This window comes from Ananas comosus, linkage group 7, assembly GCF_001540865.1.
Source record: "Ananas comosus cultivar F153 linkage group 7, ASM154086v1, whole genome shotgun sequence".
NCBI classification, from domain to species: Eukaryota; Viridiplantae; Streptophyta; class Magnoliopsida; order Poales; family Bromeliaceae; genus Ananas; species Ananas comosus.
In genome coordinates, this window is record NC_033627.1 from 5,317,968 (window position 1) to 5,339,676 (window position 21,709).

Below are 21,709 nucleotides of genomic sequence, written 5' to 3' on the forward strand. Positions count from 1 at the left end.
GCCTCTCCTTCGTCACCATAAGTGACTTCATCTTCTTCTTCCACTTCTTCATCATAGATGGGTGATGTAGGTTCAAGACCTTCCTCTTTATCAGGTATCTCCTATTTTTCTTTTTTTTTTCATTTGGTTACGAAATAGTAGAATGGTTAATAAATTTCATTAGCCCTCTCCCCGCTTGCCGTCGCTCGCTCTCCACCCACGTGCCAGCCCTCTCCTTGACGGTGGACATCTCCGCCCCCGTGGCCCTCGCCGCGGCCTCCGTGGCCACTGCTGCCGCTGCTGAGCTCTCCTTTTCCGACCCCGGGCGGGGGCGCCAGCGCAAGCCATTGCCACCGCTGACGCTGCTCAAGCCATTGCCGCTGCTGTTGCTGTCCAGACCACCGCCTTGTGAAAAAAGATAGAGAATGAATGATAGGGAGAGAGAGAGGGGGGCTAAGATAAAGAGGATAAGGGAAGAGAGAGAGAGAGTAAGGGAGAGGAGAAGGAGAGAGAGAAAGAGGGAGGCAGCTGGATGAGGGAAAAAAGAGAGAGGATTATCTTGGGAAGGAGCCAAGGAGTTGTCTTGAAAAATCTCGAGAATATCTTGGAAATATTTTGGTCCAAACTAGTCCAACCTTGGGAAGGAGCCAAGAAGCTATATCTTGGTTCTTGAGAAGGAGTCAAGGAGCTATATCTTGATTAAAGGGGCATAGGGACCTAGAGAAAAACAGAAGGAAAAATGTGCAAGATGTGGAAGCACGAAAAATTGCTACGTATGTTTTAAAAAACTGTCAAATTATGTATTTGTAAGGATAGACTAGGGCTACCATACTTTTACGAGTATAAACTTTTTTGCACTTAAATTTTCATTTATTGGATAAAGGGATGTGTGGTTAGGATGATAATAGTCTTCGGTTAAGATTATAGTGATTCCTTATAGGGTTGAGTGGGTGGTTGGTTGAATAGTATAATTTAAAAGACGAAAATGGTTAAAGGGATAAAAAATTTTATGAGTAAAAAAAAAAATCTGTACTCATACAAGCCGAACTATATATATAATAATATATTTCCCCACTTGTTCTCATTCCTTTTGCAAGTAAAGACCTTAATACAATCACGGGCCCAAGCCTAACTGTGGCAAACCAAAGGCCGGATTTGAATCGATCATTCTCGTCTCGTCTCGGTCCGTCCCCTTCATCCTCCGCCAATCGTCCGATCCCTCCGAACGAGAAATTCCAGAGCGAGCTGCGCGCGAGCCCCTCCCCTTCCCTCCGATCGCCCGACTCCTCCGAACGAGTAAACCCTAGAACGAGCCCCTCCTTCCCCCTCCGATCCAGAAACCCTAGCCCAAGCCCCTCCTCTCCTCTCCGATCGACCCGACTCCTCGGAGCTAGGGTTTCCGATTTCACGAGGTAATCGATCCTCTCAAGTGGTAACCGCATTAGCCATTGCTTTCCGGTTGCTACTTCTTCTGGCAATCGACGTTTGATAACTTCTTCAGCCAACGTGATGCGCTGAGTAGACGCAGTGGCGACTTCCCGCAGTGAGGTCGTCGTAGTTCCTAAGATATGTGGACAAATGTATTCAAAATTGTAAGTCTTTGCGGATCTCCATGGCTTTTTGCTCTTTATGTCTCTATTTTACAATTTTTCCTTTTTTTTTTTTTGATGATTCGTTGTATTATTTCTTTCTTGATTGTTGTATTTGATTCGCATTCCTTGATTGTAAATACATGTGTAAAGATCAGAAACTATCTGTTGGATCGTATGAGTTATCAAACGCTACAATTGATAGAACTGTGATTTTTGGACTCTGGAAAGAACTCATATCATCAATCGCTTGTTGTGATGCTCTAGAATTTCGTATCGATCCGGTGGATGGCCATTTAGAGCACTGGCATGTAGGCTATTAGGTTGAAATCTGATTCTAATGCATGATTTTCTACTACAGTGTTGATTTAGAGGGTTTTAAAAGTGGAAGGTACTAAATTTTGGTAGGGTTGGAAATGACAAGTCGAGTTCTCTCATTCAGTATTTGGATTGAACTGTTTGACAAATTTCCTCGTGTTATGCATTAGTTCTTTGTTGTTGTCTATTTTGTTTCCCGCATACAGAGAATATTTTGTTCTACCGCTTAATTTTTTTTTTCTCTGTGGCATTTTCTGCTACGCTGCGTTAGCATTGCAATGTCTGTCCCACATCCATTTGAAGAGTACTTCCATGGGGTTGAGGACAGCATCCGCCCAAACCCAATTTACTTATTGTCCACGTTGATAATGTCTGTTTCAACATTCAGATATCTTGACTATTCTGTTTGAAGCATTTGTCCTACTTATAGTTTAATCAAATATGTTATATCTAATTTTAGCCAGGCCTTGTGGAAGTTTGATTAAGATGTCAACGATCCCACACTAAGTGTAACCAAAGGTTAATATGATGTTAAAAAAAACATTGTCTAAACTGTGTGTCAAAGATGAAGTAACACATTCATTGTGTTGAATATTATATACCAAAGAAAGGTAACAGGTATGGGAATATATGGTTGAGATTCCTGGTAAAATTGTGGTGTTGAAGCTTTGGCCTTATATTTGCGCACTGTTTTTACTGTTTATTCGCTTCTTTTTAATCATTCTCTTATTGCATTTTCATTTCATATTGTTACTTGATGGTATTTTGTTTGTCATTTTGTATCCTCTCCTGCTCCTGCTTGCAGGGAGATCTCCAAACTGTTTCATGGTTTCAGTTTCTTCCTTTTGAATCTGACGCAAATGCTCTTTCTGAGAAAAGGTGCTTATTCTACTAACTAGTACTCTAAAAGTGCTAATAATCTCTCAGAGTTCGTTGAAGATGCTTTTGGCATTTCTTCTTTTTGCTGATTAATTTTTTTCTCCTCCAGTTTGAAAGCTGAGCAGAAAGATTCTGCCACTTATCTAGTTATTTCAGCGCATCTTCAGCTGCAGAGTGAAGGATTTCTCAGTACTTGGACCAACTCCTTTGTTGGTCCATGGGATCCATCTCAAGGCGCGCACAACCCCGGTGAGGTTTCTAATCACTATACTATGATTTTGTTTGTGCTACCTGTAAAGTTCGTTCTCTGATTATTAATAATTGTCATACTACAGATGAGAAAATCAAGCTCTGGCTGTTTCTTCCGGGTCGTCACTCTTCAGTAGTTGAACATGCCCAAGCTGCAGTGTCCAGATTGAGAGGTTTTACTTGTTCCTACGCTTCGAGGGTCAACGTTCCCTCAACGTTTATTTAACTAATTACGATTGTTTATGTTTTATTGCTTTTGTGTTTTAAAGTTGTTGGGACTGGACTCTGGTTAACCCCTGGTGATTCTGAGGAGGTTTCAGTTGCCTTATCTCAAGCTTTAAGAAACTCAATAGAAAGGTCTTCTCTTCTTCCTGATTATCCTTGTATCCACTAAATTTTTTTGAACACAAAAAATCTAAGTCGAATTTTATCAAATGGCAGAGCCTTGAAAGGGCTTTCGTATGTGCGATTTGGAGATGTCTTTTCAAGATGTAATCCGTTGACAAAAAGCGAAAAAAGCTTTAGGTTGGTTTTTTTTATTTTATTTTGTGTATTCAAATATCATGATGTGTCAGTTAGTAATATTTTTGATTTTCTTTGATTCTTTTATACACTGTCTCTCATGTTAATCAGCTTGCGTCACGGGCAGCTAAAATTATCATGATCTTCTTCGACAATTCAGACCATTCTATTATTCTGAAAATTCGCTTTTCTTGTTTACTGCCTTGTTTTTCAGGAGAGCGCAGCCTACCTTTGAATTCATCTTTGCTGCTACTGAAGAAGCAATCTATGTGCACGTAGTAATATCTGCAAAGTGTGTACATTTCTTTGCTTTGTGTCTGGCTTGTCAGTATTATATTGTAAAGTGTGGGTTTCTTGGAAGCATAAATTCTGATAATTGTCTTTATTTCCTAGGTATATACGGGGTCTCGATGGTGATGATATAGAAAGAATACTAATTCATAGTTCCTCCCACTCTATTGGTGAAGGGCTTCCAGGTACAATTTGTGGTTTCCACCTTATGTTCTGTAGCATTGAATGTGTGCCCATTTTTTCCTCCATTAGCCAAATTTGTTCTTGGAAGTTTCTCGGGTGTTTTTCCTAGCTGTCTGACAGGCAGTTAGTCAATTAGTTAGCTTCTAGCAATTTATAGGCTTTACGTTTGTAATTTTCTGACTTTAGCATAGGGTAGTATTCTTCTTCTGCTACTTGATGGTGCTGAATGTTGGCTACTGTATAAAATGTCTTAATGAATCTCTCTGTTATCCGTCATCTCTGAAACTCATGTCCTTTTGTTCCATCTAGTTTGCTGTAGTCTTTTCTCTAATTTTGTTTTCTTCTACAACTGGAGCACTTTTTGTTTTCTTGAATTCAGATCTATTTAATTTTTAATATTATCATAATATTTAACTTTTGTCTCATTTTTTTTACTCCGTTTAAATCAGCCTATCATAATAAAAAAGTTAATCATGATTGTTTCAGTAAATTATTTTATTTAAAATCTAGCATTATCTTGATGCATTTTTATGAATATTATGTTTATAAATACAAATATAGATAAAATAATATTTATGTGGCATGTCCTTGCTGAGCCCATTTCCTAAATTCACTGTATCCTAGTCTTGTCATGCTCTATGCTCTAGATTCAAATTGCATCTAAAATATGGCGGATATGGCTGTATATATTTGTTAAATTGGAATGTTATGCAGTTATTGTTGCTCCAAATGGAATGCTTGGAAGGCTTACTGGCTGTTGTCCCAGTGATCTTGTGAAGCAAGTGTATATCAGGTACTATTGGAATACATAACTCTTGATGTATCCTTTGTTCTGAGATGTGGAAATTTTGTCCTTGATTCATTCAGTTGAATAGAACAGCTAAAAGATTGTTTGATAATTGTTCTCTTTTCTAATGTTATTTCTTCTTGAGCATTATCAGCAAGCTTAAGCCTTCACAAGGGTCTACGTCTGGTGTACCTTATAATGCTCAATCTTCTAGCTCGCAGCTGAGGGGACAAAACTGCTATGTTGAAGTTGCCCTTGGTTGCCCATCCCCTTCTACTGACACAGTTTCGGAATTACATAATAATCAGAACAATAAGGCCATGCATAATACTGAAGATTCTCAGCTTATGGCTGCCGGAGGCCAGAGGAAGCAAGGATCAAACAATCAGTTTCCAGTCCTTGAAAGAACATTTATTTATCCTGCAGAAGCTGTCATAGTCCCTATGATGCATCGAGCCCTTGCTCGCATTTCTAGTAAGAGGTAGTAGCTTCAATCATCCTGCAATTATGAATACGCATTTGGTTATCACTTTCCCCTCCTGTTTGTTTTTCAGATTGTGGGTACAAAACTGGATGGGGACGTCATTATCTGAGTCATGGCCTTTGTGGAATTTTCCTGATTCCTCTTTCTTTGAGCACTGGTCAGTCTTGAACTTTGATAACCTGCTTCTCCAAATCCTTTTTTGATATGCTGCTCGTTACAGTATCAAAATTTAACTTTTAAGCTGTGTAATGACTTTGATTTAGATATTCAAGTTTAACATAGCCTTTCCAAGAGCTTCAGTCATATAGCGCTTCTCTTATGATTGTGTCCATACTTTTTTTAAATTGTTAATTCATGTTTAGTGTAGCATTTTGCAACCCATACAGTTGTGCATACCATGTGTTTTGAATTGTCTGTGTAAGCTATACTTGTTTAACATCATATTTACTTTCTGTTATTTCCTTCACTCCTTTCTGTATTCGCTTCCTGAGTTTATCATCAGACAATTATCTGAAGTACCTGCCATGAAATTTAGATGCAAATGAACATGCAACGCCTAGCAAGTTTGATAAAAGAGATGATGCTCTATGGAAAAATGCAACAAAGTAGATTACTATGATAATTGAAGGGTGAAAAAGGAGTCCCCATGCATGAATTCTTCGCTGAGTTTCCTAGGGAAGGATAAATGCAGTCAAATACTATATGCAGAAATCAAATAAAATGCTATGATAACTAGTTCTGGTTTTCACACAAAATTTACAGTGATTAATACGAGCTGATCCATTGTCTGCTAAATGACTCAGAATAGCAAGGTTGAAGTTAGGTTAGTCTGATTAATTTGAATTTCTTGAAGTCACATATTCAGCACTTAAATTGTAGTATCTTCAAATCCCATGCAGGACTGGAATTTTATATATTGATTGGTTGGAACAGTTCTTTCAAGTAGATTACAGTTTCTCCGGATTTTTCAGAAGTTATTGTAACAACTTCTAGTTTACTAAAGAAAAATTTTCATGTCTCTCGAAGATTAGTTACTTCATATTAACTTGTAGTGTGTACTCTGGCTTGATCGAAATTCGCATGTTCAGAATGAGTTGTGCAGGACAGTGCATTCTTATTTGAAGGCAAAGTTGAAAATATTATTGAATGAAGGTCCTATTCAAAGATCAGCATCAAATAGCAAATGGCTTGTTATGCAAGATTCAAAGAATTTACAAAAAATGCTGTCTAATTTTGGTATCTGAAATTCTTATAGGAAATTACAGGAAAGCTGTGTTACTAGGAAACTTTGCACCATAATGGAAATAAAGCTGTTTGGGTGTCATTTTGGTGTAAAAGTTCTCACAGGAAAAAGTCTATTTCTAAGGAATAACATAACAACGCAAAGCTCATTTTATTTTCCTTTAGAATCTTGCTTCCCTATTCTAATGTGCAGCGACATCAGTTGGTTCCTACATTACTTCATCCTAGAGAAGAATTCACATAGGCAAACAAAATTTTTTTATGCTCTGTTCTCATACACTTGTGCTTTATCTATGCCTTTTGTGAAGGAATTATGAAACTCACTTGAGTGCTGATTAAATTATTAGTAATTAATCAGAGCCAGCGTATGCAAAGCAAAACTTGATGGTCTATATATGTGAACTCATATATTCATACAAATGAAGTTAAGAAATGGAGAGAGTGGTGCTAGAAACTTCCAAAAGTACTCTGAATTCAATTGTGCTTTTCCTGATTACATTTTTTAGGTAGTATTGCTGTCACTGTAAGTCTGTAACATCAAACTGACCACTTTTCCTCTCTCGTGCTACTTCTGTTGATCTTTCCCTGTGATAGACTAGTTCCAACCTTTTTTTTTTTTATGTTAGAACAGTTCTTCCTTTATTTATGTCCTGCATTCATTATTTTTTTTTCCTTCTACATAGTTTGGCACTTGGAAGCACTTGCTGTGGTGATTCTCCCTGTGGATTTGGCATGAACTTAGTGAGACTACATAAACACCTAAATAGCAGTAGTAACAGCATAACTAGTAGTATAAGCAGTGTTAGTAGCACATCCAGTGAAAGTGCTGCTGGAGGTGGTGATCTAGAAGCTGATGCTGACTCTCTTGCATGTAGACAGTCTGGCTTGTCTTCCAACAGTCAGTTTCAGAAAGATGGCCTGAAAATGGTAAGGCATACTTGGTTACGCTTCTGGGCTTGTTTCTTTGCTCTCCTATTCTTTTTCTATTCTTTTTTTGTTTCCTTTTTCTTTTTGTTAGAATCATATAATTAGAACCTAGTGGTTAATGGAAATTATCATGGAATTTGTAACTTGATAGTATCAGCTGCTCCTAATTCAATTCTCTCTTTGCAATTGTCCTCATTCTTATGTTTGGTTTAATTCATATTGAGTATTTGTAGTTAACATTCATTGCACGTGCGTGGTGCTAGGACACAAGGAAAAAAAATCAAATAGAATTGAACAATCGTAGCAGCCTCCATGTTATCAACAGCTTTTGACCTGTCTGCCTGGACTACACTTGCATGAGAGAACATGACACACACGATATTACATTATTAGATGTAGGATTTTCTCTCTAAGTTGGTTAGAAATTCTACCTTTTGATGGAAAAAACATCTTATTCTACATTGTTGGGACATTTTCTAAAAGAGTAGGGGCAGTGTGATATTAGGGTAAGTTATTTATTAGTGACATGACAATAAGAATATATTGGACCAGGAGACCAAATGGAGTTTGTAACAGGTTGTTATCTAGTAAAATTTTCCTTTGTACATTGTGTTTAGCACTTCTGGATATTCTTGTTTGGCGAAGTACAGCCTCTTATCCTTCTTGTCATTACATAAGCTATCTTTTTAAGATAATTGTCATATTTCTTTTATTTTTCTTGCCAACTTTCTGTTGCATTCTCCTTCATTTGCTATACACCGTTAATCCGTTATCTTAACACATACTAATATGCTATCTTGTACTGCTCAAGTATCTGGACTAGTGGTCTTATTCTATGTTTTGGTTCATGTTGATTGTTTGTCTCCCAATGATACCTCATGGTAAATAATGCGAGATATGCAAGTATCTCGTACTATAAAGGTATGTTGTAGATTTGACAGAACTCATGAGTTGACTTTCTTTAGCGTCGAGCTTATATAACTATGAAGCCTATCTATTATCTCGTCCTTTGCCTTGTTGCTCTTTCTCAGCTGCTTTGCTTTCATGAATACCTGAATGGTTACTGTTCCAATCTTTTAATAATATCTTCATATTTTTAATATTCTTTGAACAACTCATCTTTAATCATCTGGTTACTTGGTAATGAGATACATAAATTACATTCAGAAAGTGAGCGACCACGTAAATACACACTAGATTACCTTTTTTGTGCACTTTTTTGGGGCTTCTTGGGAAGTTCTGCTCTTCTATTTGAAGAGCTCACATATATCTGGAAGTTTTGAGAAGTATTTGCTAGAGTTGCAATCTGTTCCTAATAAAAAAGAAATTAAGCAATTAAATGCAAGTTTTGTTTCTCGATATCCTGTTTATTTTGCTTTAATTAAAATGCCTATGATGTACTTTATTATTCTGACAATATATTAGTTTTCCTGCTAGATGCTTAATTATGTGACTTTGTTGATTTTATTCTTAATTATATATAGGTTTCCAAGCGCCCTCGCTCAGATGCAGAAGCATTTGCTCAAGATGGCAAAGTTCTGGGTGAAAATATACAGTATGCTGACGCAAACAATTCAGCTGCTGTAGGAGTAGCAAATGCTCAAGGCATATCTCTTTGGGGCTGGGAGGAGGATGCAGTTGTGATGGACATTCAAATTCTCCTTTCTGAGTTCGGAGATTTTGGCGACTTTTTCGAACATGATGTTCTGACCTTCGGTGAGGTATGCTATGTTTTCTTTATAAATTTACTGGGAATGATCTAAGCAAGAACCGTCTTGCATAACCCGTACCAACTATGTTGTTCAGTGCTAGCACGACCATGAAAAGGGGAAGTCCATTCCTAAACCATTTTATTGATACAATGATACTCTATATGCTTGTGCATTATCATTCTGCAGTATCCTCAGAACTTGACAAATGCAATAAGAGATATACTAAATCAAAACTTACGCAGTAATTACATTTAGAGTTGATTGTATGTTGACTTTGTTAAACAGTAAATACGGAAAGGTGGGTCGTGGAGAAATGGCAGGTTGACAAATTTATATTTCTTTACAGAGAACTTTATGCACATTCACAGAGAAAAGCCGAGGAGGCCATACAAGCAGTGTACTGACATAAAGATTATTCTCTTAGAAAAGCCACCAGTAAATTTCGCAAATATGTGTATTGTTCTTTGAAGCTTGAGGTGACCAATTACCAGAAGAACTTTTTGATGCTTTATGTTTATGACATTATATATACCTACAAAACCTACTTGATATTTGAGATTGTGAATGGAGTTAATGTGTTCACAAAGGAGCCACATTGTTATATTTATATGTATACTCTCTAACTGCATAAAGAACTTTCAAGACAGTTGTATGAAATTTTTGGTCATCGAAATAATTCGCTGTATTTAGTCATTCGTAACCTATAATATGGAATAATTGTGGATTGTAAGCTAATATCTGGAGCTTGCTTCTCATCAGATATGTCTATTTATTGACCGACTTGCGTGCGGAATATGATGATTTCATCCAGCATCATTGCAAATGTCTTCTGTTTGCATTAAGAGTCTGTTTGACTCTAAGGTAGCAAACAGTATCATTTAATTGTGGGATGTATTGAGTGATACATTTTATGTAGACGAGGATAATCCGCTTTTAGGCCTTTAAATTCTATATCATTTATATGTTAACCTTGGTAACATATTGAAAACATCAATGTTTCTGCTGTAGGTCATGTAGTAAATGTTTTTCTTCAACATATTACTGAACTAGAGTTTTTTGACATTTTCAGTTGTATTTTAAAAATGATTAAAGTTTCACTTCTTTCAAGCAGCCTCCAGGAACTGCTGAGTCACAAGCCATAATCTTCCCTGCAGATGATTGTGGAGATATCACGGGCAGTCCTTGCACTGCAGGAATGGACATTCCTGATCAGAAACTTTCTCCTGTTGGTCTTGCATCTTTTGAAGGATTCAACAACCTGTCTATGGAACTTATAGAGGATAGTAGGACCAAAAATGCCGAATCTTTGAAAGAGACTAAATCTGCTGCTACGATAAGCCAGTCTTTGGTTTCTACAGCAGGTAAATTTGATTACCTCACAAAAGCTGAAGCCATGCTGACATTCGCACCAGAATATGCAGCGATCGATGTCCCTGCTAGTGAGGTTGCAGCATCAATCTTCACAGTCCCGTACTTACCTGGATCTAAAAAGGCAGGTAGTGCGCATTCTAGTTCTAGTGGTTATGTATATAATGCAGCACCGCCTTCTTCCGTGGAGCTTCCAGAAGAAAAGTCTCAGACATCAAATATACTAAAAGCAGGTTCTCTTGGGCATGATGTGAGTTCTATTCAATCGTTGAAATCATACACACTTATACAGGGTGGAACGAAAGAGATTGCTACAAGACCGACGAATAATAATGTTCATTCCTGTAAAGAAGAAGCACCGTCATCTGTTTCTGGGGTGACCTCATTAAGCTCTTCCCTTACGTTGCAAAAGAGGAGTGAGAGCATGTTTGATGCGGGGCATTTCCTACTGCCTTTGAAGACTGCATTTGCTACAGAAATTGAATGCATAATGTTCCAAGCTGCCTTGTGCAGAATAAGACATACCCTATTATCTCTGAGCAATAGAGTTCCTATTGGCTTGAAAAATTCCATAGCAGATCTCATTCACACTGACAGCAAGTCAGGCATTATGAATGCTAAGTATGAGATAAAGAAGAAAGATAGCATACCTGTTAGAATAGCTGGCGATATTGATGGTGGAATGCATGATACCCTAATGGCACAGGTGGGTGTCTGGCGCTCGGTTGGAGTTCCTAAAGGGATAAAACCTTTAAATCTTCGCAATTCTGAAAACCCATCTTCTCTGCCGGTGAATACATTAACAGATGAGGGTTTAAACGTCTACATGCAAAGGCAATCTCTTATGGATCTTCTTGATGCAATGTCTTTACTAGTTCAACAGTCGGCCTCCTTTGTTGATATTGCACTTGATACAGATGATGGTGATAGTTCCTACAGTTGGCTTGCCCAACAGGAGCAACGGAGGCGTGGGTTTTCTTGCGGCCCTTCTATGGTTCATGCTGGTTGTGGTGGACTTCTAGCCACCGGCCATTCTGTGGATATTGCTGGCATTGACTTAGTTGACCCTCTTGCTGCTAATGTAAGTTTATTTTGCTTTGCTCGTATGTTCTTTCAATCATTGCTACTCTCATATTATTTTATTCACGACTTTCTAAGTATTTATACTGATGTCCTTTTAGAATATTATACCAGTAGTGTAATCCTGTCCAGTCATTCTACAACTTCCAGCAACATAAATTATTTTAGAGTTATGAAGGGTTCACAAATATTTTTCTCCGCATGAAAGCTGGCCTGTTATATATATATATATATCAGAATGATCTAGATGTTGTCAAACATGCTGCCTAGACTTTTCTGGTTGGAGAACTTGGGTGTTGACAGCCTTGTCCGCTTTTTAAATATACTTGATTAACTCTTATTCTATATAATTGATGCTTCTGATGAAACACGAAAGATTGCAACATAACTACAAGGATCTAGTACAACAGTTAATATGGCCCTCGCCTCTCCATTTTCCAACTAAATTCATAGTACTCTCTTCTATCACTTTTGACCATCCAACACTTGATATTCCATGACCCTATTTGTGAAACTTCTTTTGTTTTTCCCTTCTCTTTTCATACTTTATTTTGCCCTTCTTGTTTTTGCCACTATCAATTTGGTGCACTATTAGCCACTTTATATCAGTTATTGGTAGATCATATGACATAATAATAATGTTGAACTTCTGATGCAAGCACGTTTCTCCCTTGCTAATGACGATGCATTGATTTTACTTTTTTTTTTTGTGTGTGTGTATGTGTGCAGGTTCCTGTAACAGCAGTTATTAGTTTACTACAATCAGATATAAAATCTGCCCTAAAATCTGCTTTTGGAAATGTAGATGGCCCTATGCCTGTGATTGACTGGTGTATGGGCCGCAGCCAATCAGGTGATTCTGGGTCTGCAGGAGATGGATATTCTTTTCAGTACCCTAACAGTGAAACTCGTGATTCGTCTAACACTGTCACGTTGGGTGGGGAGTCGATGAGCCCCTCCCAGTCAACTGGTGCTTCATCTTCCATCAGAGGTATATCTTGCTAATTAAAAAAAAAGGAATCTACTAACATGTGAACCTGATTACTAATTCAAAAAGCACTACCAGATGGAGGAAGAAGTGATGATTCAGCCCAAAGGAGATTGAGTCAGGATACCAATTCGGAGACAGAACACAAGGGATATTCTCGTTTCAAGCCAACTTTCGCTGTGCTTCCGTTGCCCTCATTACTTGTTGGGTATGCAACCTGTCTCTCTCTAGTACATTGAAGAAGGATCTTAAGGCCCTGTCTGGTCTGGCTGGAGCTTCTATAGGACTGCTATTCAAAGAGCAGCATTTTGAAGAAAGACCAGCAACTTTTAACTGGGACTCCTCTAGCAGCTTCTGCTGCAACAGAAGCAGAAATTTCAAATTGAAGCTTCTGCTTTCGGAGTTTAGAAGTTCATTGCAGCTTTCCGCCGCAATGAATGCGCTAGTTTTTTGTTTGCTAAATGCCTGTCAGCTGATTTTCATAGTAAAGAAGCTGTTCTAGAAAGCTAGGCCAAACCGGCTTTGACATTAGCAAGTTTACTACAAATCTATATTAACGAAGCACTGAAAATTGAAAATCAGGTACCAGGATGATTGGCTGAAGACATCTCCAAACTGTCTAAAACTATGGGAGAAAGCTCCTCTCGAACCTTATGCTTTACCGAAGCCTGTTAGTCTCTCAAAATACGTCTAGAAATAACCTGGTTCTGATGAATGCTGTAGATCACTTCATAGAGATAATGATTGCTGTTGATTTTTTCAGGTCAATTACTATGCAGTTTGTCCTGATATTGATCTGCTTACTTCGGCTGCTGCAGACTTTTTTCAGCAGCTAGGAACCGGTAAATCTTCTATCAACTTATTTATGTAGCACTTGGTTTATAATAGGAAATCCTTCATGTTAGTATGTCTGAAAGCAATATATTCATTCTGTTAATTTTTCTGGCCTTTATTATCAAGTTTGAGCTGAAGGTTTTTAATGAGCCATGCTGGGCTAATAAAAGATTGAACTCCTAGAGGATTGGTTGAGGTTCTGGTTTTGTTGCCTATGTATTTGTAAATGTTTATCTGCCGGACTAGCAGTGATCCAAGTATGAAACTTTAGCTTGTAAGTATAGACTTTTTTGAATCCTTCCTGATCTGATTTAACACTCATCGTGATTCCTGACCTCACTTATTGTTCATTAACATTTACAAATCATCGTCAACGGTTGTTTTCCTTACCCCTCATTTTGAATCCTTCTGGCGTTATGCTAGGAAGCAATATTGTATATCCAATTGATGACCTATTATATTTTTAAACAAAGTCAATTTAGTCAGAAGGAAAAATTTTCAACTTGCTGCATTGTAGAGACGGTTGAAAAGGAAAAGTGTGTCCTTCTTCAATAAAAACTTTTGCCCTGTAGATTTATTACGATCATTTGATAGATCATTTGATGGTACTTGAAATGGAAGCTTGTGTAGTTGTCTCTGTTCGTAAATCCACTATGAATTTACTTCAGTAATTGTAGATTTTATCAGTTTGATACTTTCTTATTGAGTTTCAAGTCCAAAAATCTGTTATTTTCTAGAGAATGTATGAATTGCAATAATTTCCAAAAGGGTAAACTTCAATTTACTCCACCGTGGTTTCGTGCATTTTTACATTGTCACCCTATGGTTCGAAAAGTTGCACTTGACTACCCTGTGGTTTAGTGCGTTCACTTTGCCACAATGTGGTTCAAAAGGTTAACTTAATTATCCTGCAATTTTATTTTTGTTTTACTATTAAGGACTTGTCGTTAAATAGAATACCATCCTGTGATTTTAAAATTTTTTTACTTTGCTACGCTATTTGACGGTAGTTTTTTTTTTTGGTAAAACAAAAATAAAACCATAGGGTTGTTAATTGCAACTTTTTAAACCATAGGGTGGCAAAATGAAAATGCATTAAACCACAGAGGGGCAAATTGAAGTTTTCCTTTTCCAAAAAGAACATTTACAATTGGCAAGCTCTATAGTGACTCAATCAAGAGTCAAGACTGAGGGCTCTAGTAATAATAATTAGGCTCAAGTATTTTTTGTTTGTGGGTTGAATCGTTACATTTGATACAAGGGCTTGTTTGGTTCAAGGGTGGAATTGGAATGGATAATGGAATGGGAATGAATTGGAATGGTAATTGGAATGACTCACTCCCCCGAGACGTTTGGTTTATTTGTGGATTGGGAATTGAAATGAGTTATTCACATTTCATTGTTTGGTTCGTATAAATTAAAAAAATTATAGGATACTATAATACTAATTTTACTCTCAAATATAAATTTATATTATTTAAAATTTATGAAAAATATAATACTATTCTCTAATAAGTTTTTCAAAAAAAATATCAAATTTATTTTTAAAAACTTTTATTGATGTGGGTTAGGGATAGGGTTTTGAGAGAGGATAGATTTTTTTTTTTTTTTGATGAGAAAGGAGTGGAGAGAAGGAGGGTGAGATGGTCACATGGGCTTCGAGAACTTAGTGGGCTTCCGGAATGAAATCTCAATCCGGGCTAGAAGACCGGAATCAAGTTGAAGGCTAATGGGCCATTCCTATTCCAGTCCGGAATAGGAATCCCAAACCGATTCATGCAAACCAAACAAAATTAACCGGATTTGATCAAACCGATTCCCATTCCATACCCAAAATGGATGAACCAAACAAGCCCTAAGAGTTGATTACCAGCTAAAAGTGTGAGAGCTAAGTGTTGTGCGGGATAGTGCTGCTATACAATGAATTTGGTGGGAGCTATCTTTTGAACCTATAGGAGTCACCTTTGGAATCTAACATCACCGGGTATTTCTGGTCAATGTTCCAAAATACGGTATGCGTATCCATGCGATTAGCTACCACATAGCGCATATGTGGTATGTTGGCGCATGTGTCGTCCATCTATTAGAATATTAATAAAATATTTATAGCTATTAAAAATATATGAAAATGCTTCCTAACAAAGCTAGATAAGTAAATTAGCAATTCAAAATTCACAAATTAAACTAATTAATTTCAAGTAAAGGACCTTGTATACACATGTATTACTAAACTTATAATTTGTAATTTACTCTTCATTATTAAATAGAGAAATAAATAGAATTCGATGCAAAATTATAAAAAATGTCAAATAAATTCAATGTTCTAAAAAGTGGTTTATGAAGAATAATAAATTTTTCAATAAATTGTCATTCACAATATATGAGAGGCCAACACTCAAAAAAAAATCTAGTATAATAACATCTAACAACTACAAAATTATTCATCAATATTTACAAACATAATAATTATCAGATAAATTAGGAATAATATCTACTAAAATAAGAAGAGAGATTGATATTTATATAAATATAATTACATTTTATATGCATTATTATTAATTAAACTCGTATAAAAATAGTTATATGTACATGTATAATGATTAATCAAACAATTCTGTTCAACATCATATTTCAGCCCTATCCAAAAAAAAAAAACACTTTACCGCATATGTAGAGGCATATGCGGTTCAACCGTAGACTTACATATGCTGTATGGTTTATGTGTGTGATTGGGTTCAGGGCTGACCCAGGGTGTTAGGGTCTAAATGTGGGAAGAATATAACATCCAAATAGTTCCATATCGGATAGAGAAAGGAATATTAAAGGGCATACATGGATAAGGAACTCTAATACTAATAACTAGATGTAAGCATTTTGGGCCGGTGTTTTGGGTCCAAACAAGTTATTGGTGCTAGTGGGCTAGGTGGTTACAACAAGGATATGCATGCTAGAAATTGAGTTTCTAAAGGGCGAATATGAAAATTTAGATTACGTGGATAAATTTGTGGGCTATGTATGTAATTTGTCTCTTTCTTTCTCTAACTGCCATTGTCCTTTCTTACAGTCTATGAAGCATGCAAACTAGGAACACATGCACCACATAACAGTGAGGGACAAATGGAGCTATCCTCAGGGAAATGTTTGCCTCCTGGGCTTGTTCTTCTTGAATGTCCTCAACAAGCGAAGATTGGTAGCAGTCATATAACCGTCATCAGTTCAATAAGTGAATATTTCCTAGCTCTTTCCAAATCATGGAATGTGAAAAGTTTTACCAAGTCTCTCAAAAAGGTTATTAAGGATTTGAAACTTTCTTCGAGTTCATCAGCGAATCAGAAAGAAGGCAGCAGCAGACTGTGCACTGTAAGTCTTTACTTCATCTTTGTTGTTGCTTTGTCTTCTATGATTGTTTTTAGGCTTACATTTTTCCATGGATAATTGAGAACTAATTTTGGTTTGTACTATAGTTCAATTCATGCTTCATAACTAGTAAGTAATAAATAGCAACTTCTTCATATCATAGCGGGTGCCAAGTTCTGGCTTATCTCAAATGTCCTCATCTCTCCATCATATCAATAATCCAGTCTATTATTTTGTAAAGTATGTTTGTTTTTGTAGTGCTAAGTTGCTTTTTTAGTGCAGGACATGGTTGTTCTGGAGTGATGCTATTCTACCATTAAAAGAAAATATTTCACGTAAAAAACATTGTATAACTAGAAAGCTCTTAAATTTCGGCAGCATTCTTTTTATTGATATTTTACATAGGGAGATGATGAGGATACGTAACCTTCAGATTTGATGCCATTAGTTGAACAGTTCTAGTTTCTGGAATGCCTGTACCAGGCAGTTTTCTGTTGACAGTTTACTAAAAACAAACTCTTCTTTACTTGGCATTGTATTTCTACAAACTCTTCTATGTTAATAGTATGTACTTTCTTTTTGTTAGTCTAATAACGTGCGGTCCATATCCCTTGTTATCGTATTAGTTACTTGCCGAGAAACTTTTCCTTCTGGCAATAGATATCTGCCAACTTCCCTTTAATGGTGTGAATGGAAAAGGATATAGTTGAGATGGAAATAGTTTTGGTCTACTTTTGCGTTAAGATTTACTTTCTATATATCCTTGTAATCTTTACAGGTAGTGTACGTAGTGTGCCCCTTCCCAGAGCCTTCAGCGGTCTTGCAAACACTGCTCGAGTGCTCTGTTTCTCTTGGATCGGTTGTTTTCTCAACAGATAGAGAGAGGAGGTCCCTCTTACATTCTCAAGTTGTTAAAGCCTTAGACTGCTCAATTGCTGCAGATGAAGCATCGGCTTCAAATGTCATAATGCTTTCTGGATTCAGCATTCCCAAGCTCGTCTTGCAAATCGTGACTGTTGAGACCTTATTAAGAATCAACTGGCCGACAAATGAGCTTGCCCTTTTTAAGGACATTGCATTCACTGTGTACAACAAGGCTCGGCGAATCTCAAGAGCAGTTTCCACAAACGATATGCTCCAGTCAACAGCTTTTTCCGGGAGATCTACGTTGATGCATGTAACATCCCCTATTCCAAGCCTTTGGAAGGACTGTCTTGTTCCTCGAATGTCTGGGCCTGCTCTCACTAGAGAAGCTGAATTTGACGCTGCATTGAGGTCCGGCACTTGGGACAACTCATGGCAGGCATCGAGGACTAGTGTTTATGATCCAACAAAGCCAAGCGATTTATGTGGTCAAGAAGATGGTAGATACATGTTTGAGCCACTTTTTATACTAGCTGATCCTGGCTCTATTGAGCACAGTGCAGTAATGGAGTTTTCAAGTTCAAAATCTGCTGTAGATGATAGTAGTAGTGCTTATAATCAAAGTTCGACACTAGGGGGAAACTCTGATACTGGCACAGCTTCTCTTACTGATGGAACGGAACATGAGCATAAAACAGCAAGCCTTCATTGCTGTTATGGTTGGACGGAGGATTGGCGCTGGCTAGTCTGTGTTTGGACTGATTCTCGAGGAGAATTGCTTGATAGTCACATTTTTCCTTTTGGTGGCATCAGTAGCCGTCAAGACACTAAAGTACTCCAAAGCCTTTTCATTCAAGTTCTGCAGCAGGGTTGTCAAATATTATCCTGGTCTCACGATGGAGGCAACATCAGGTCGAGAGACATAGTAATAACTCATTTTGGATGTTTCCTGGAGCTTGAATGCCAAGGTATGAACTATTTAGACTTATTAAATTATAGACCTATTTACATACATAATACATACCCTATAAAGTTTTCTTATTCAAAATTTGTCCCTGCAAGATCTGAATGTTCATATATGCCTTTGAAGGCTTAATTTCTTAATATAAAACCCTGTACTATATAAAGTGACTCTTGCTAAAAGAACTTTTTATGATACAAAACCAACTCCCCTCGTGAATTGGATGACTCCCTAAACTTAAATTAAGGCTATTATTTGGAAAGGAGTCGCACTGTCAGTGAGTATGCATGAAAGTTCAGATTTATTTCACGAGGGCATATATGTAAACAGATGATTTCCCAGAGGCATATGTAAAAGGCCTAAATTTGCTTTTCTTGCTGATTATTTACTACTGAAGTGCATCCCATTAATGATGTTGGAATCAACAGAATGGCAGAAAGCTATCTATTCATTTGGGGGTAATGAAGTCAAGAAGTGGCCTTTACAGTTAAGGCGGTCGATACCTGACGGAATACCCTCGAACATTAATGGGACATCCCTGCAGCAGCAAGAAATGGGCTTACTTCAAGAAAGAAATCTGCCCTCCTCACCTAGTGCAACATTGTACAGCCCCCATTCGAAGTCTAGCTTTATGAAAGGTTCTTTGGGACAGCCAAGTACGAAGAAGCAGCTCTTAGGAGGACAGACAGGAGTGGATAGTTCAAAGGGTGGGTTGCTACAGTTGGTGCAGAGCATCAGTCTTGTCGGAGTTTCTATCGACCATTCACTGCATCTGATCCTTCAAGCAGATATTTCCTCTTCTGGTAATTCCATCCTTTCTACCGTATGTTCGTATTGAACACTGTCATGAATAATCCGAGAACTTTGGTGAACTTGCGCAATATCAGTTATTGAATCTTGGGAATCCTTCTAGTGCATAGTTGGAAAATTTTTCTCCACATTATGTGTGTTAAACAGATTCTATGGTTAGTTATGGCTGATAAAATCGCTTTGCAACAAATAATCTATGCAAAATGTAGGTCAAATTAAAGGAGTCAGATGTATAATGTCAAAATTAAAGGAGTCAGATATATAAAACAATCTCTTATTGCATGCTATGAAATTTCATGCTAGGCATTCCCTTTTCGTTTCTTTCTACAGAGAAAAATTGATTCACAGCAATCTTCTTTTCCATAGGTGGCGGTACTCAAAACAGCAACAGCCAATTGGCCTACTTGGAAGGGTTCAGCCCAGTGAAGTCTATCGGGTCCACGCCTGCGTCTTATCTCCTAATCCCTTCACCCAGTATGCGCTACCTCTCCCCGAACACCATGCAGCTCCCTACCTGCCTCACCTCTGAATCCCCACCGCTCGCCCACCTCCTTCACAGCAAAGGTTCTGCCATGCCCATTGCGACTGGCTACGTCGTCTCAAAAGCAATCCCCCCTATGAGAAAAGACCTTGCGGAGCCCACCAAAGAAGACTGGCCTTCCATTCTTTCGGTTAGCCTCGTTGATCACTATGGAGGAAGCAACAGTGTCAACATCCAAGAGAAGGTTGTGCGAAACTCTGGTGGCAAGCAAGCCAGGATCTTCACTCCGGATACGAGCGGTAGAGATTACGAGATGGAGATCCGCACAGTTTTAGAGTCTGTAGCGGCCGAGCTCCACTCTCTTTCTTGGGTGACGGCAAGTCCGGTGTTCCTTGAAAGGCGGACAGCACTGCCTTTTCATTGCGATATACTATTGAGATTGAGAAGGCTACTTCACTATGCCGATAAAGAGCTATCCAGGCCTCCGGATAAGACGGAACAAGTTTAGATTAGTTCCTATTTTGTTAGGTAGTCTGTAACGTAGTACACAGAAGCAGGTATGCTGTATATATAGGTGTAAATTATTGAGCTTCTCTAACACCATTTTGTTCGATAGAAAATTAGAAACCGGGTACGCACGCTATTTGGGATTACAATGTAATTAACCATATTTTAAGTTCCCTTTTCATTCTGGGAAAAATCCTTTTGTTATCCCGAACTTCATTAGAATTCGCTCTCTTGGCTTCTGCTTTTTGACCATTATTATTATGGTGTTTAATTTGGGTTTTTGTTCTTGGGTTTTCAACCTGCTTGCTGTTGTGAAATGGTGGGTGTGGTTTTGATTTATGCTCCCAAGTTAACATGGAGAGACGGTCGTAAATTGTTTATTTCATTTCACATTATGTTGCTTCAATAGCGAGCATCTACTTTTGCTTGAATTTACATTTATCTGAAATTTTAAGGTACATTATAAAAATTGAATTAATTATTTTCTTACACTTTATCGTTGTTTCAAACAGATTCAGCTATTTGGGATGATTCTTGAATTTACCTATAAATTTTTATAAAAGTAAATTTGCAGTTAAAGTTATCTACAAGTAATCTAATAGGATCACAAAAGTTTAATAAATTGCCCAATAAATTATCAATTTCAATGGTATTAGCAAAATAGTTAATTTCTTTTATCTAATTTTTTTTTTTTTTGTATTTTTTTGAGTTGCAAATTGGATATATGTTGAGATGCGGAACAATTTGATATGTCAACTCGTTTTATTAAAGTTTGACTGCCTAATTTGCTAATATTTTAAATTTTTTGATCTATTTGAGATGATGACAAAATTTACGATGATAACTGATGTAAGTTTTAATGCTAATTAAGGGGGGTAATTGAGACCGGAGCTAAAGTACAAGAAGAGAGTTTTTTTTATAACTTAGCCGAAATTTTATATGTTTTCAGTTAGTTGTCGAATGCCAAAGTGCTTACTCATCTGTATGTGACGGGAGAAATTGCATTGTTTGCATTTGGATTGCTGCTCATTTACATAGGATTCTAAAAAGCTACATACTCTACCGGTCCTCCTGTGACGCATATGCATCATTTTTAATGTATCATTCTTTAAGCCATAGTGTTATTATTAATTAATAGGAAAATGTTAGCATAGTGTACATACTTTGGCAGTTTGCAAATGCGGATTAGATCTTATGCTAACATAGGGTTCTGTTTTGGTTTTTTTCCTTTTTTTTGTTTTTCTTTTTGTGGTCTAGAAATGCACATGCATGCAAGCTTCTAACCTATCTTTCCGAC

At 37.3% G+C, this 21,709-nt stretch overlaps 1 protein-coding gene across 3 annotated transcripts; it reads left to right on the forward strand.

Annotated features, from left to right (window-relative positions):
* LOC109712332 (mediator of RNA polymerase II transcription subunit 13) lies at positions 1,089–20,667 on the forward strand. Of its 3 annotated transcripts, XM_020235842.1 has the most exons (23): positions 1,089–1,391; positions 1,481–1,571; positions 2,692–2,765; positions 2,875–3,014; positions 3,101–3,187; positions 3,284–3,371; positions 3,456–3,539; positions 3,751–3,828; positions 3,930–4,012; positions 4,725–4,803; positions 4,952–5,278; positions 5,352–5,438; positions 7,207–7,450; positions 8,935–9,171; positions 10,274–11,611; positions 12,340–12,601; positions 12,677–12,806; positions 13,181–13,268; positions 13,362–13,440; positions 16,497–16,792; positions 17,568–18,621; positions 19,043–19,417; positions 19,791–20,667. In XM_020235842.1, exons 2-23 carry the CDS (start codon positions 1,548–1,550, stop codon positions 20,411–20,413), a joined length of 5,877 nt encoding a protein of 1,958 aa, XP_020091431.1. In that variant the 5' UTR covers positions 1,089–1,391; positions 1,481–1,547; the 3' UTR covers positions 20,414–20,667. The 3 variants fall into 3 exon arrangements, with proteins under 3 accessions (XP_020091431.1, XP_020091432.1, XP_020091433.1); XM_020235843.1 differs by lacking the exons at positions 1,089–1,391; positions 1,481–1,571; positions 2,692–2,765; ... (4 more) ...; positions 3,751–3,828; positions 3,930–4,012 and having other exon boundaries at positions 4,728–4,803; positions 5,106–5,278; XM_020235844.1 differs by lacking the exons at positions 1,089–1,391; positions 1,481–1,571; positions 2,692–2,765; ... (5 more) ...; positions 3,930–4,012; positions 4,725–4,803 and having other exon boundaries at positions 5,129–5,271.

What these genes read in the sequence shown, in the direction of transcription:
- LOC109712332 (XM_020235842.1), top strand. Translation starts at nt 1,548, where the DNA reads ATGTGGACAAATGTATTCAAAATT. An exon ending in ATGTTCTGACCTTCGGTGAG is followed by an intron (nt 9,172 to 10,273) that starts GTATGCTATGTT and finishes TCTTTCAAGCAG; the next exon opens with CCTCCAGGAACTGCTGAGTC. An exon ending in GCAGCAGCAGACTGTGCACT is followed by an intron (nt 16,793 to 17,567) that starts GTAAGTCTTTAC and finishes TAATCTTTACAG; the next exon opens with GTAGTGTACGTAGTGTGCCC.